Source organism: Rhineura floridana, chromosome 18 (assembly GCF_030035675.1).
Source record: "Rhineura floridana isolate rRhiFlo1 chromosome 18, rRhiFlo1.hap2, whole genome shotgun sequence".
NCBI classification, from domain to species: Eukaryota; Metazoa; Chordata; class Lepidosauria; order Squamata; family Rhineuridae; genus Rhineura; species Rhineura floridana.
The window spans coordinates 21080601-21093019 of NC_084497.1; the positions used below are offsets into that span (position 1 = coordinate 21080601).

The 12419-nt window shown below is 46.5% G+C and overlaps 1 protein-coding gene across 4 annotated transcripts in view; it reads left to right on the top strand.

The window, feature by feature from the left end:
• Positions 1-12419, top strand: part of CLSTN1 (calsyntenin 1) — a 68041-nt gene that overhangs the window by 38874 nt on the left and 16748 nt on the right. For all 4 annotated transcript variants that reach the window (XM_061600654.1, XM_061600656.1, XM_061600655.1 and 1 more), the window contains 5 exons: positions 4470-4678; positions 6373-6522; positions 7530-7715; positions 8217-8465; positions 11066-11187. In XM_061600654.1, the coding sequence (XP_061456638.1) occupies positions 4470-4678; positions 6373-6522; positions 7530-7715; positions 8217-8465; positions 11066-11187 (916 nt within the window). The remainder of the gene's footprint in view (positions 1-4469; positions 4679-6372; positions 6523-7529; positions 7716-8216; positions 8466-11065; positions 11188-12419) is intronic.

The following is a 12419-nucleotide window of genomic DNA, read 5'->3' on the forward strand; positions in this document are numbered from 1 at the left end:
AATCAGCGAGAACTCATACAAGGATTCAACAAAGGTCTCTCTAACTGGTGCCAACGGCACTGTTTTCAAGCCCTTTCCTCTGGGCATGGACACCCATGAAAGAAAACCAGCTAGTTATGAAAGCCTGTTTTCAGTGCTTCCGTAACAACTCCAAACTTCTAAGAGAAGCCCAGAATAGTAGCTAGTTGAGAAGGTACTAATGTGGACTTTGGTGATCAATGCAGTGCTTGGGATGGTAGTAAAAATGTTGTTGAAAGCATTTAAACAAGAACTATGAGGAGGAGGAGGGTGCTGGCAAGACTCCTCTGTAGACACGTGTTTCACATTCACATATTCTACAAGTCTTGTGAATTAGGATCTTTAGACATTGGCAATAATACATCTTGGCAGATTTACCCAGTAAGTTGCACTCACACAGATCTTAAACATGGGGATATTTATTGAGCATAAATCACAGTATATACATTTAACACTTCAATGGGGAATAGCTCAGTACCAATACATATCTATTGACATCAGTGGGGATAGCTCAGTAACAATATGCATGAGGGAATCAGCTAAGTAAACCTAATCATAACCAAATTCACACTCACACACACACATGAAGGAGCAAGAAGGCATAAGAGGAGATTTTGGGGGGATTGAGTTCAGCACAACTGAGGAAGGCACACTAGCCTGCCCTTTCTCTCTCTCTGGGCTCACTTTGCAGACTAGGCCTCAGTCATACGCAGCTGGGCAGGGAGGATCAGAATATGGCTTCTGAAACACAGTCACACGCACACACAGTCAAAGACAGGCAGAAGGAGCAGATGTGGAGGCTACAATTCATAGGGAAAGGACCCCAGAAGACAGGATAGAGAGCGAGATAGGCCTTTCCCAGCCTTGATGGGCCATCTGGAAATAGAACTTGAGCGCGTTGAGAGTCCTGGATCACGCAGGAAAACAGGAAATGAAGCAGGCTGGCCGGCCCCGAAATGGCTTCTTGGATCTCTGCTTTGCAAAGGTCCAGAGCAAAGGAGGAAAAGTAGTGGAGCCCTGAAAAGAGCTTTGAAGCAGCTTCAGCAAGCAGGGATCTCTATTTCAGCAGGCAAGCGTCCAAAAGTAGTGAAGGAAACGCAGGGGAGAGTCAGACCCCTGGGTTCTGGCTGGCTAAGTGATTCAGCAGGCAATTTCAGGTAGAGTGATATTCAGCAGAGTGGGTGACCAAGACTCAGAACAGCGATTCAGCAAGTGATTTCATAGTGGAACTGGGCAACCAGAACCCAGAACCATGGCTCTAGGAGTCCGGTTTTTACACCTTTCTGGACTAAAGCCTCAAAGGAGAAAGCAGAATTGATTGGATCAGGCAGGTATCCTTCCTTAATTTCCATACCTACGATGAGTCATATGGTCAGGGTAATTTGCTTTTCTTTTGTGAAGACAGGTGGTGGCATTCACCTTTTAGCTAGCTTGATAAGATTTGAACAATGGACTCCTCTCCTAAGGGCCCAACTTTTACAGTTACCTTTGGGATTGCATTGATTGGATTGCCAAAGGTCCTGTCCTGTGCATATGACTGGCATAATCCTCTCAGTTGAAATGACAGACGTAACTCTTTCAGCTACTTTGTCCATCAGGTCCCAAGCAGCCTCTTTGCAAAATGAACCAGACTGAAGCCATTTTTAAAATCATATAGGCCATGTTGGGGTGGAGTGTCTCTCAGGTTTATAGGCTCGCAGCCAGCCTGCCAACAGGTGTGTGTGTGCGTGTTGAAGTGCTAGTGCTTTCAAAGTCACAGGGATGGAGTAAGACTGTTGCCCTCCTAAATTAAAAGTGTGGCCTTCTTCCTGAGCTGAGGAGTAAGGAGTGATTGGTCACAGGTAGAAAAATTCAGGGAGGGGGGACTTTTTCCTGTTATTTTTTGTCTGGTTTGCTACGGCATGAGGTAGAGACACAGGGACAGGAACCCTTTCTCTAGGTTTTGTTTTGTTTTGATCTGGGCCTTCACACCAGGAGACATAGGGCAAGACCAAATTCTGTAATAAAAAAAGGCAAGCATCAAAACCAGCGCTAGGCGAGTCGTGGATTCTGTATGGCGTCTGGCAGTTTCAAGGAGAGGAGGCTACTGGCAAGATGGGGGTTTATGGCCAGAGCTTGGAACATAAGGAAGGTGTCATATGCAGAGTCAGACCACTTGCTCAGTGTTGCATACACTGGCTGGCAGTGGCCCTCTCACATTTCAGTCTGTGGTTTTTCCCAGTCCTACCGGGAGATGCTATTGGGGATTGAACCCAGGCCCTTCTGCATGCAGAGCAGATGCTCTGCTGCTGAGCTGCGGCCCTTCCCTTAAGACAGGGACGCAGGAAGCGGCTTTGCACAGAGTCAGCTTTTTGGTCCGTCTCGTTCAGTATTAACTAGGCTGACTGGTAGCAGCTCTCCTGTGTTTCAGAGGCAGGGAATCTCCCAGACCTACCTAGAGATGCTACTGGGGATTAAACCTGGAGCCTTCTGCATGCAAAACAGTTGCTGTATCCCTGGGCTATGACCCTTCCCCAAATGTCTTCCCAATAGCTGGCAATACGTTACCTTTCTTGGGGTCACGAAGTCCAGAGGCCTGTAACCCTGTCTAAGATGTACCTTTTGAATTTGCTGCTAAGCATTTGTTGTGCAGCTTGGACAGAGTGGTGCATTTTCCCAGTGGCATGCAAAACTTTCCCCTCTGACACAGGGCAAAGAGCCTTTCTACATCATTGTCCTCTTCCATAAGCCGGAGAAGCTGACTGAAGTGTTTGCTTTTTGATGGAAAACAAAGCGATAGGTTCAAGGAATCTAAAATATGTAGTGGAACCTTTCTTACACCTGCTTAGGCTGCGTACAGACCATGCATTTAAAGCATATGGCTCCCCCTCCCCAAAAGAATCCTGGGAACTGTAGTTTCCCCTCACAGAGCTACCACTCCCAGCACCCTGAACAAACTACAGTTCCCTGGATTCTTGCAGGGAGGGGGAATGTACTTTAAATGTATGGTGTGTATGCAACCTTGCGTGGCCAAAAGAAGCTCTTGCTGAAAACAAAACAGGTGCGTGACTGAAACTGGTGCTCCCTTTAACGTTTACATCTTTGAAGCTCAGTCCTCTGATTTATTATGGGTTTTGCTGACTAACGAAGGGCATATATTTTTCTAATAACTCAAGTACATGAGGAGAAGGATTGACAGTTTTGGATCTTCTTTATAGGGTTTCCTGTTAAATGGAAGACAGTGGGGTTGGCTTTATGATGGTGAATTGCCATTCCTCCCCACCCACCCGACCCGTTTAAAAAAAATCCTGCCTTCAAGAAATGAGATGGCGTGGCCTTTAGTTCAGTAAATCTTGGGTTGTAATAAAAGCTGTCACAACTTGCCGACTGAGCCATTCCCATATCTTTATTTCATTCCCGTAATTCATCAGATGCCATTTATAGTAGGAAAACTGAATAGCTGCCACTGTCACCATAGCATATGCAAAGCCTAAGACTTGAGAGTGGCCTTGCATGTCACAAGCATAAAGAGGGCTTTGTGTTCTGCCTATCTGCTTAATGTGCATTAGATTCCATTGACAGGGAGATGCAAGGCACTTCCTGTTGCACCACCGTGACTTCTTGAGAAGGCCACATTGCTTGCTGCCAGCGACATAACTCACTGATGGTTGAAGCAGAGCGATCTAGACTGCTGTGTTGCTTTGTCCTCCCATGGGGAAATGGATGAAGAGCTCAAGGATGGTGTACATGGTCCTCCCCTCCCCATTTTATCCTCACAACAACCCTGTGGGGTGGGTTAGGCTGAGAGGCAGCGACAGGCGCGAGGTTGCCCAGTCAGCTTCATGGCTGAATGGAGATTTGAACCCTGGTCTCCCAGGTCCTAGTCTAACACTCTAACCATTACACCACACTGGCTCTGCTTATTGTGTTGAGTTACTTGTACACCACTTAGAGACGATTGTGATCAAGCAGTATATAAATTGCTAAAATAAATAATCTTAAATAACTCTCATTCCTCCCAAACAGTGGTGATCTTGGATGATGTGAGTTGTGGTTCAGCAGCATCTAGAGACACCGCATCAGTTACGCCTTCCTAAGCAACTAGAAGAGCACAGGGGTGTGTGGAGTCAACTGATGACTTCCTGTGGGTTGATCTAATGATTAAGGCTGCATTTTGATTACTCTCTAGCATTTTGGAATAGCTAGAAAGTTGGTTTGAAGTCCCATCTCAGCCTTGGGTTCCTTTGCCAAACACCTTGGTAGCCTCAATGTTTCCATAAAATGGGAGTAATGGTAGCATAACAGGAGTGATAGGGAAGATATGCTGGGGAGGAAGAGAGGAATCGCACCTGCTTGGAACATGAATAGTATTTTGTAAACCGTTACTGGTTGATTTCTGTAGAACAATGTGAGCCTGCCGCATGTTTTGACTCCGCTGAACGTTAATAACAGGCTCCTCTCTTTGTTTCCAGAGCAACGGTGCATATCCAGGTGAACGACGTCAATGAGTACGCCCCGGTGTTCAAAGAGAAGTCTTACAAAGCAGCCGTCATCGAGGGCAAGAGGTACGACAGCATCCTGAAAGTGGAAGCGGTGGATGCCGATTGCTCCCCCCAATTCAGCCAGATCTGCAGTTACGAAATCGTCACTCCTGACGTTCCCTTTGCCATTGACAAAGACGGTAAGGAAGACCAGTAACCACACAAGGGGCCCTATTCAGTGTTTGGGGTAGCGTCCATTTTGCCTTGCTCAGTAAATGTTTTTAAGTCAGACTTGTTGGGGTGCAATAAAGCCAGCCTCAGCCGCTGGAATTTTGTTGTCTGTTAACTTTCTCTTTGCTCTGCACTTGTGTATTTAAAATCTCCATTATTTAAATACATAAATAATCTAGGCTTTAAACCCACAAATAACCTAAACTTTAAATACTTAAAGTCTAGATTATGTCTTTTGTGATATTGAATTTATTCTGTGTTTGCTAAATTGCTGATTTTTGTCATATTTGAATCTATTGACATGTTTCTTCTCCACCCCCACCTCTCAAATATTTGTGTTTTGCCAATCAGTGGATGTAAACTGTTTTGGGCACAGCTCACTGTGGAAAGGTGGCATATAAATAAAGTGAACCAATCAATCAGGTGCGTTTAAATCTCTGGCACCCTCTGTTTTGCGCTGTGTGTGGCAGAGGGTTGTCTCTAAGTCCTACTTAGAGAAGACCCATTGAAATGGATTCACTAAGTTAGTCGTGTCCATTGGCTTCCTTTGTAAGAAAAAGTGGGATAGGAATTTAATAATAAATAAATAAGCTTTATGGGTCTACTCTAAGTAAGATGAACATTCTGTGCAACTCAGAGATGGGGGGATCTTTGCCCTTTAGGGGCTTCCATCAGTCTCAGCCATCTTGGCCGATGGTTGGGGATGTTGGGAGTTGTAGTCCAGCAACATCCGGAGGGCCACAGGTTCCCTTTCCCTAGTGTAACAGGAGAAGGTCTCTCTTTCATTAGCGATTTGACTTTTTTAGCCTACAAAATAACAGGATTTCAAGCTGTGTTCTGGAGAGCTGTGGAACCAGTCGCATGTTGATCGGAGGCTGTTCCAGAAGATCAGTAGCATCTGGAAAAAAATTCCAGAAAGACCGCTTGCCCACCGCTGCCAAGCTTTCCTTGCAGTGTGTAGTCACAGGGAAGCAGTGGCTGCGTTCTAGAGCAGAAGTTCTCAAGCGGTATACTGGGTGTTCCTTTCAGGTGGTCTGCAGAACTTGCAGCGTTATACTTGGTCCTGCATATGATTCCCCCCCCCCTGCTTTTCTGATGATGGGCATCAAGGCCGTTTTGACCAGGGCTAGATTGCTGAAGAGGATATAAGGGCCTTGTAATTTTCACAACTGTTTTGATCATGATGCCTAAGCTAGAGAACAAAAAAAAGTTATTAAATTATGAGGGGGGTTGTCCTTTGATATGTAAAACAAAAAAAGTGTATTAAGTGACCTCACGCTGAGGGCTCCAACAAGCAGTCTGCAAAAAGGTTTGAGAGCTGATATCCTGAACTCTCAGTTCACTTGGGATGGCAAGTGCAATAGTTCAGCCCAGTTCTTTGGGCGATCAAGACTGAGCAACCCAAAACATGCCCTCAAACTGTCTTTCAGCACAGAAGGGTCGGTGGCAGGAAGGCTGATGACCTCCCTCCTCGTTTTCGCTTTGCCTTCCAGCCATTCCCTAAGCGTTTCCCAAATCTGTTTGCTGAAATTCTCCTGTGCTTGGCAGAGGCATCCCAAGTAATTTTTATTCAGAGCTGCAGGATTCCTCCTTCACCCGTCCCCCTTTTAAATGCACCATTAAAAGAAAAAGAAAAAGAAATTGCTTTTCCTGCCACCATCAGGTTATATTAAGAACACGGAGAAGCTGAACTACGGCAAGGAGCACCAGTATAAGCTCACCGTGACAGCCTATGACTGCGGGACGAAGCGAGCTGCCGAGGACGTCCTGGTGAAGATTAGCATTAAGCCTACGTGCAAACCAGGCTGGCAAGGTTAGTGCAGCGCCCTCGCCCTGCCCCCGTTCGCCATATCGCAGTCAAATGCTTTCCAAGAACCAGGGTTTCAGCACCACCAATTGGCCTCGCTTTCTCTCCCCATCAGCCCTCCTCATCACGGTGGATCCTTAGGCTATGTACACAGCATGCATTTAAAGCACATGACTTTCCCCCAAAGCATCCTGGGAGCTTTAGTTTGTTAAAGTTTGTTAAGGGAATTGAAGCTCTGTGCTGGGTCAACTAGGATTCTTTCGGGGGAGTCGGGTGCTTTTAACTGTATGGTGTGTACACAGCCTAAGAGACCCTTTTGAGTGTCTTTTGAGGAGGGTTTAATATATACTGAGAGTTGTAATACAGGGATAGCCAGTGTGGTGCCCTCCTGAGGCTTTTAGGACTTGCAACTTCCATTGAGCCCCAGCCAGGATGGCCAGTGGTCAGGGATGAAGGTGGAAGTTGTAGCCCAACACCACAGAGGGCATCCATGACGGTTAGCTCCCAACTTGGCACCTTCTGAGGCTGTGGTTGTGTGTTTCTTTATGTTTTGTAGCTCCTGTAATGGTCAGCTGATCGTAATAAACATTTTATTCATATAGTTATTAAATATATATTCCTCTCTTCCTCCCAAAGGAGCCCAAGATGCGCAAACGTATCAGTAAAACGTCTAAAAAATAGTTTTAAAACAACCTTCTAAAAACCAGCTAGAAACTTAAAAAACAACAACAATCACCTACTGTCCCAGCTAATAATTTCAGGGTTGCCAGGAACAGATCTTTCAGCCACCAAACGCCAGGAATGTTTTTAGATTCTTCTGAAAAGACAGACACACCTGACTAGGGAGGGCATTCCAGAAACAGGGAAGCACCACCAGGAAGGCCCTGTCACAGGCCAACACCAACTGGGCAGCCCTCAGTGGTGGTGATCCGAGGGTTTTGAAATATTATGCTTTGCGGACTGATCTTTACAGCCTTTCTCCCCCCCCCCTTCCTCTCCATGTATGAGTTCAGGCTGGAGCAAAAGAATGGAGTATGAACCCGGGACTGGCTCCCTTGCTCTTTTCCCCAATATCCATTTGGAGACCTGTGACGAGCCCATCACGTCCGTGCAGGCCACAGTTGATCTGGAGACCAACCATATTGGGAAAGGTTGCGACCGAGATACCTACTCTGAGAAATCCCTTCACAGGCTTTGTGGTAAGATCTCTTTGCCTAACAACAATTGCTTGTGGAAAACCACACCTTCCTTCCCCCCCCCCCTTACAAGTTCTTCCGATGCTGGCCGTTGGTAGCCTTTTGAGGGCTAATGGAAGGCTGGAATTGGAGGACAGGAATTGCTGAAAATAAGTGATGGATCGTTCTTCAGTTCAGAGGATGTAGGGAGTGAGGTGCCATTAGTCCGCGATGCAGTTCTCAGCACACAGCGCAGAGAGATACCCCAGATGGCAGAACCTGGATATTGGCCGGTGGGGCCAATAAGGCTGGGAGGGTCATCCTGAAAGCTGTGCAATCTGTGGAACGCTGTCCAGCTCCACTTCAGTAAACGCTCGGCGTACAGTGCTGATTCTGGATTCTCACCGCTAACACTGGAAGGCTTGCAAGTTTCAGCAACAGAAAGACACACACAGCCAAAGCAATTGCTGTTTAGCTTCCTCTGTGGGGAATTTTCTGTGACATTGCTAATGGTTTTAATTGCAGGTGCTTCCTCTGACACTGCTGAGCTGCTTCCTCCTCCGAGCAACACGGCAAACTGGACAATGGGCCTTCCAACAGACAATGGCCACGACAGCGACCAGGTCTTCGAGTTCAATGGCACCCAAGCCGTGAAGGTTCCAGACAACGTGGTCACCATCAACATGAAAGAGCCTTTTGTGATTTCGGTGTGGATGAGGCACGGGCCTGGGGCCAGGGAAAAAGAGGCCATCCTCTGCAACTCAGACAAGACAGGTTGGAGTGGGGGAGGGACTCAGGCTAAGAAAAGTCTTGTAACTGCTTTTATGTGCATCTCGTCAGCCACTGACTGAATTGTTGTGATATCATGGAATGTTCACAAATAGTCTTAAGTACCATGGGATGGGGGGAAGTGACAATCGGTGAATACTTGTCTGACTGCATTAGTATAAAAATCATTGCCAGCTTCCTGGTCTCACTGTTGTAATGTGTCAAAGGGTCTCATGCTGCAGTCTGTTCTGATGGGGGTTTTTGTGGAAGGAAAGGTCTAATTCTTCACATTAGTGGCAGTCAGAAGTGTGTGCATTGCTGCTTTCTAGTTCTCTGTCGCAGGTGTTGCAATATGATTCTTCAGCATGTTTGTAAAAAGGAACGGTGTGCACAAAAACCTTGATTTATATTTTCCGGGAGACATACCTCTCTTTTTCTTCTTCTCCCGCAACCCATGAATAGCTTTCTCTGTCAATACCATCAGTTTATGAAAAATACAAACAGCACTTGGAAGATGGTATTGGTATGAAGGAGTTTTGGGTTTTGTGATTTTGTACCTTAATAGCACAAAATAATTATGCATTTTGTCATCCTGAGGCTGCAACAGTCATTTTGAGTGACTAAAACTTTGATCTCCCAAAGCCTCACCCAGCCTTCGCCCCTGCCCCCCCAGAAAACCTGGTGCCCTCCAGACACTGAGCTACAGCCCTTATCAGCCCTCTACAGCATGGCCAGTGGTCAGAGGTTATGGAGTTCCAGTCCAATAAGATCTGTAGGGCACCTTGGGGAAGGCTAAACTAAACAAAAGGATCTCGTGATACGTTTTGATCAATTCCAGCTTAAGAAAGGAAAGATCAAGCAATATAAATAGGAAGCCAGATGTGTTCAGAAGCACTCTGAGTCTAAGAGTGAAAGATCATCTTCAAACAGAAACTTGTGTGCTTTTACTTAGGAGAATTGGGGTAAGGCGAACTTAAGATGTTTCCCTTAATTAAAAAGAGATCTTCCGGGACCCTGAAAATAATTAGATTGGGAATGGAGACTTTAAAGCACGAGTGAATTATTATTAAAGCCATGCTTTCTTGGATCTGGTTCTACAGAAGACCTTGCTACAGAGAATTTAATGTCTGACAAGAGCAGATTTGCGTGGCAATTTCTTCCGTCTTGGTAGCAGTAGCATAAAGATGGAATCATGTGAACTGTTAACACCCCTAGCGTGTGTTGACTTTGGGATATTGTGAATCTTTTGCCTTTTTTGGACTATACACCCAACTCTTGAATAAGCAGGACTTTTTGTAGCTTATTGGTTGAGTTCTGTGTGTGAAGACCGTTACGATTCAGCCCCTTACCCAGATGCTAATTTCAAGCTTCTCAGTACAAGGCATTAAAAGCCATTTAAACTTAATGGCCAAACTATTTATCTGGGTCCCTTCCACATGGAATGGGGGTGCAGAGCTCCCCCATCCCGGCCTCTGAAGTTCAGGCTGAAAGCTGTTACAAGACCAGAAAACTACCATTTATTTTGCTGCAGTGCTGGTCTATTTCCTCTTACTGCACCTCTGTCCAAAATTTGGGTGGGCTGTGTGACGCCCTTCCCTGGCTCTCCCTGTCAGGTTCCTACCTGCTCGTGGTTACTGCCTGTCTCTAGGCACCACCAGGGACTCCACCAGTCCGGACTGTCCTTTTATATGGTTTCTCTCCCCGCTCTAGCACAGATCTCAACAGATCCCCCTGCTAGGCAACCACCAGTCACGTCCTAATACTAGTATTCCCAGAGACTCTGAATACTGGTATTGTTATTCTCTTCACTGCTGCCACCATTTGTTACAGTTCCCCTTCAGCCTTGGTCATTACCTTACCCTCCCTTCTGGTCTGTGAAACCCCAGCCAAGGGCTTTGGTAAACCAAATTAAGTATTTATTAAAGATAACAGAGCTAACAAGATTTCTTCTTAAGGCACATAAGCATATGGTTTTACTCAATACTAATCCGAACTCCACCCCGCTCCTTCTCCACTCTCTCCTGGCAAACCACTCTCTCAAACCCACCAAACAACCCACTCTTTCTCTTCTCCCCCCAGATTCCACTCTCACTCTTCCTTTTATAAGTTCAGCCATTTTAAACACTCAGCCAATCATCTAGCATTCTACTGCCCATTCACTCCCCCTCCTCTTTCACTCCACTTACCATGTATCTTCTAAACAACCAACACTTACCATATATACATTAATATAGGAACATCACAGGCTGTTAGATGAGAAGCCGGAAATATCTTGGGACTGTCAGAGAACCAATTACTGTGGAACTGCCCAGCGGGAGGCATTTCTCTCTTGGAAACAGTCTCCATTTGACTCTTGCCTCCTTCATCCTTCTTTTGTTAAGCACCTCCTTTTCCTGCAGGATTGGGGAACCTTTGGCTCTCAGGCCAAACGTGGGTGGGAAGAACAAGGATGTGGCCCACCATCCAGAAAAGGTCCCCCCCTCCTTTCCTGTGACAAACGGGTGCCAACTTGTAAAAAGCATAATGTGGCCTAAATGTCTGCTAGCATACGACTGCATTGGAAACGGGAGGAGGAAATGATCACTTGCCTGATCTTTCTCATGCAGACATGAACCGGCACCACTATTCTCTGTACGTGCACAATTGTCGCCTCGGGTTCCTCTTCCGCCAGGATCCTTCAGAGGGGCAGAGTTATAAACCGGCAGAATTCCACTGGAAACTGAACCAGGTGGGTTTGTAAAAGAAGGGCTGTTTCCACCCCAGACGCGGCTGTTGCCTTCCATCCGGCAGTGCTGGCTGGGGCTGATGGGCAGCTGTCATCCAAAACAGCAGGAGGCCACCAGGATGGCAAAAGCTCTGTTAAATCGCTTCTCTTTTCAGATATTTAGGTGAGCATATGGGCACACAAGCTTCCGGGAATACGTGTGCATTTACTTTCAGGCCTGTAATGCTAGTAAAATGTCTCATTTTTTTCTGTTCATTTCTTAACAGTAAGCAAATCCATTCTCTCCCACCCCCGAGCTTCTGTCGCTTGGCCACGTTCACACAGGAGCAAATTGCCATTTCTCAGCCTTGCTTTTCCCCATTTTGGAAACTGGGGAAGCCAGTGGCATCTTACCTCCTAAGTGGCAGAGCGCGCACACGTATCAAGCCTCAGATTCAGTCCCCTCCATCTTGGGTAGCTGGGCTGAGAAGGACCTTGGCTTGACAATAGCACCAACCCTATCAGTGTCAGTCAAGGTAGAACTGGGCTGGAAGGAGCCAGTAGTCAGACTTATTGGGAGGGGCTAAACCTCCCAGGTTCACTACCTGGCAATGCCCCCTAAGACATGGGGAGCTGCCTGATACAAGGTCAGGCCAGAGATGATGGGAGTTGTCATTCAGCCACATCGGGAGGACCAAAGGTTCTCTACATCTGGTCTCTGCCGACTGGCGCCAGCTCTTCAGGGTTTCAGGTGGGAGCCCTGCCTCGAGATGCCGTTGGGGATTGGACCTGGGACTCCTGCATGCCAAGGAGATGGTCTGCCACTGGGCTACGGCCCTTCCCCTCTCAAGGGATGAGACAGTTGGCCTTGGACAGTTGGTGCCTGAGTAGACAATACTGGGTGTAATCCTAGCTTGGATCAATAGCCTGTCTCTGTATGTAGATTTTTGCAGAGCAAAAGGCCAGCTCTCTATAAAGCATTCCATAATGGAACTGTATTGGCTTTGGCAGCACAATAGCACTCATGCTGTGGCCTCTCTCTAGTTAACACCCCCAAAGAGATGCGCTTGGCACCTTCACTGTACAGTTTTCGGCAAATGCTGAAAACACTCCTCTTTACCCTGGCCTTTGACACCTGAGCCATGTTTTAAGGACTGCACCCTATTCCTGTGATTGTCATTTTTTTTTAAAAAAAAATAATAATTGAATTTTAAAACTGTTGTCACCCACCCTGGGATCTGCTGGTAAAGGGTGGG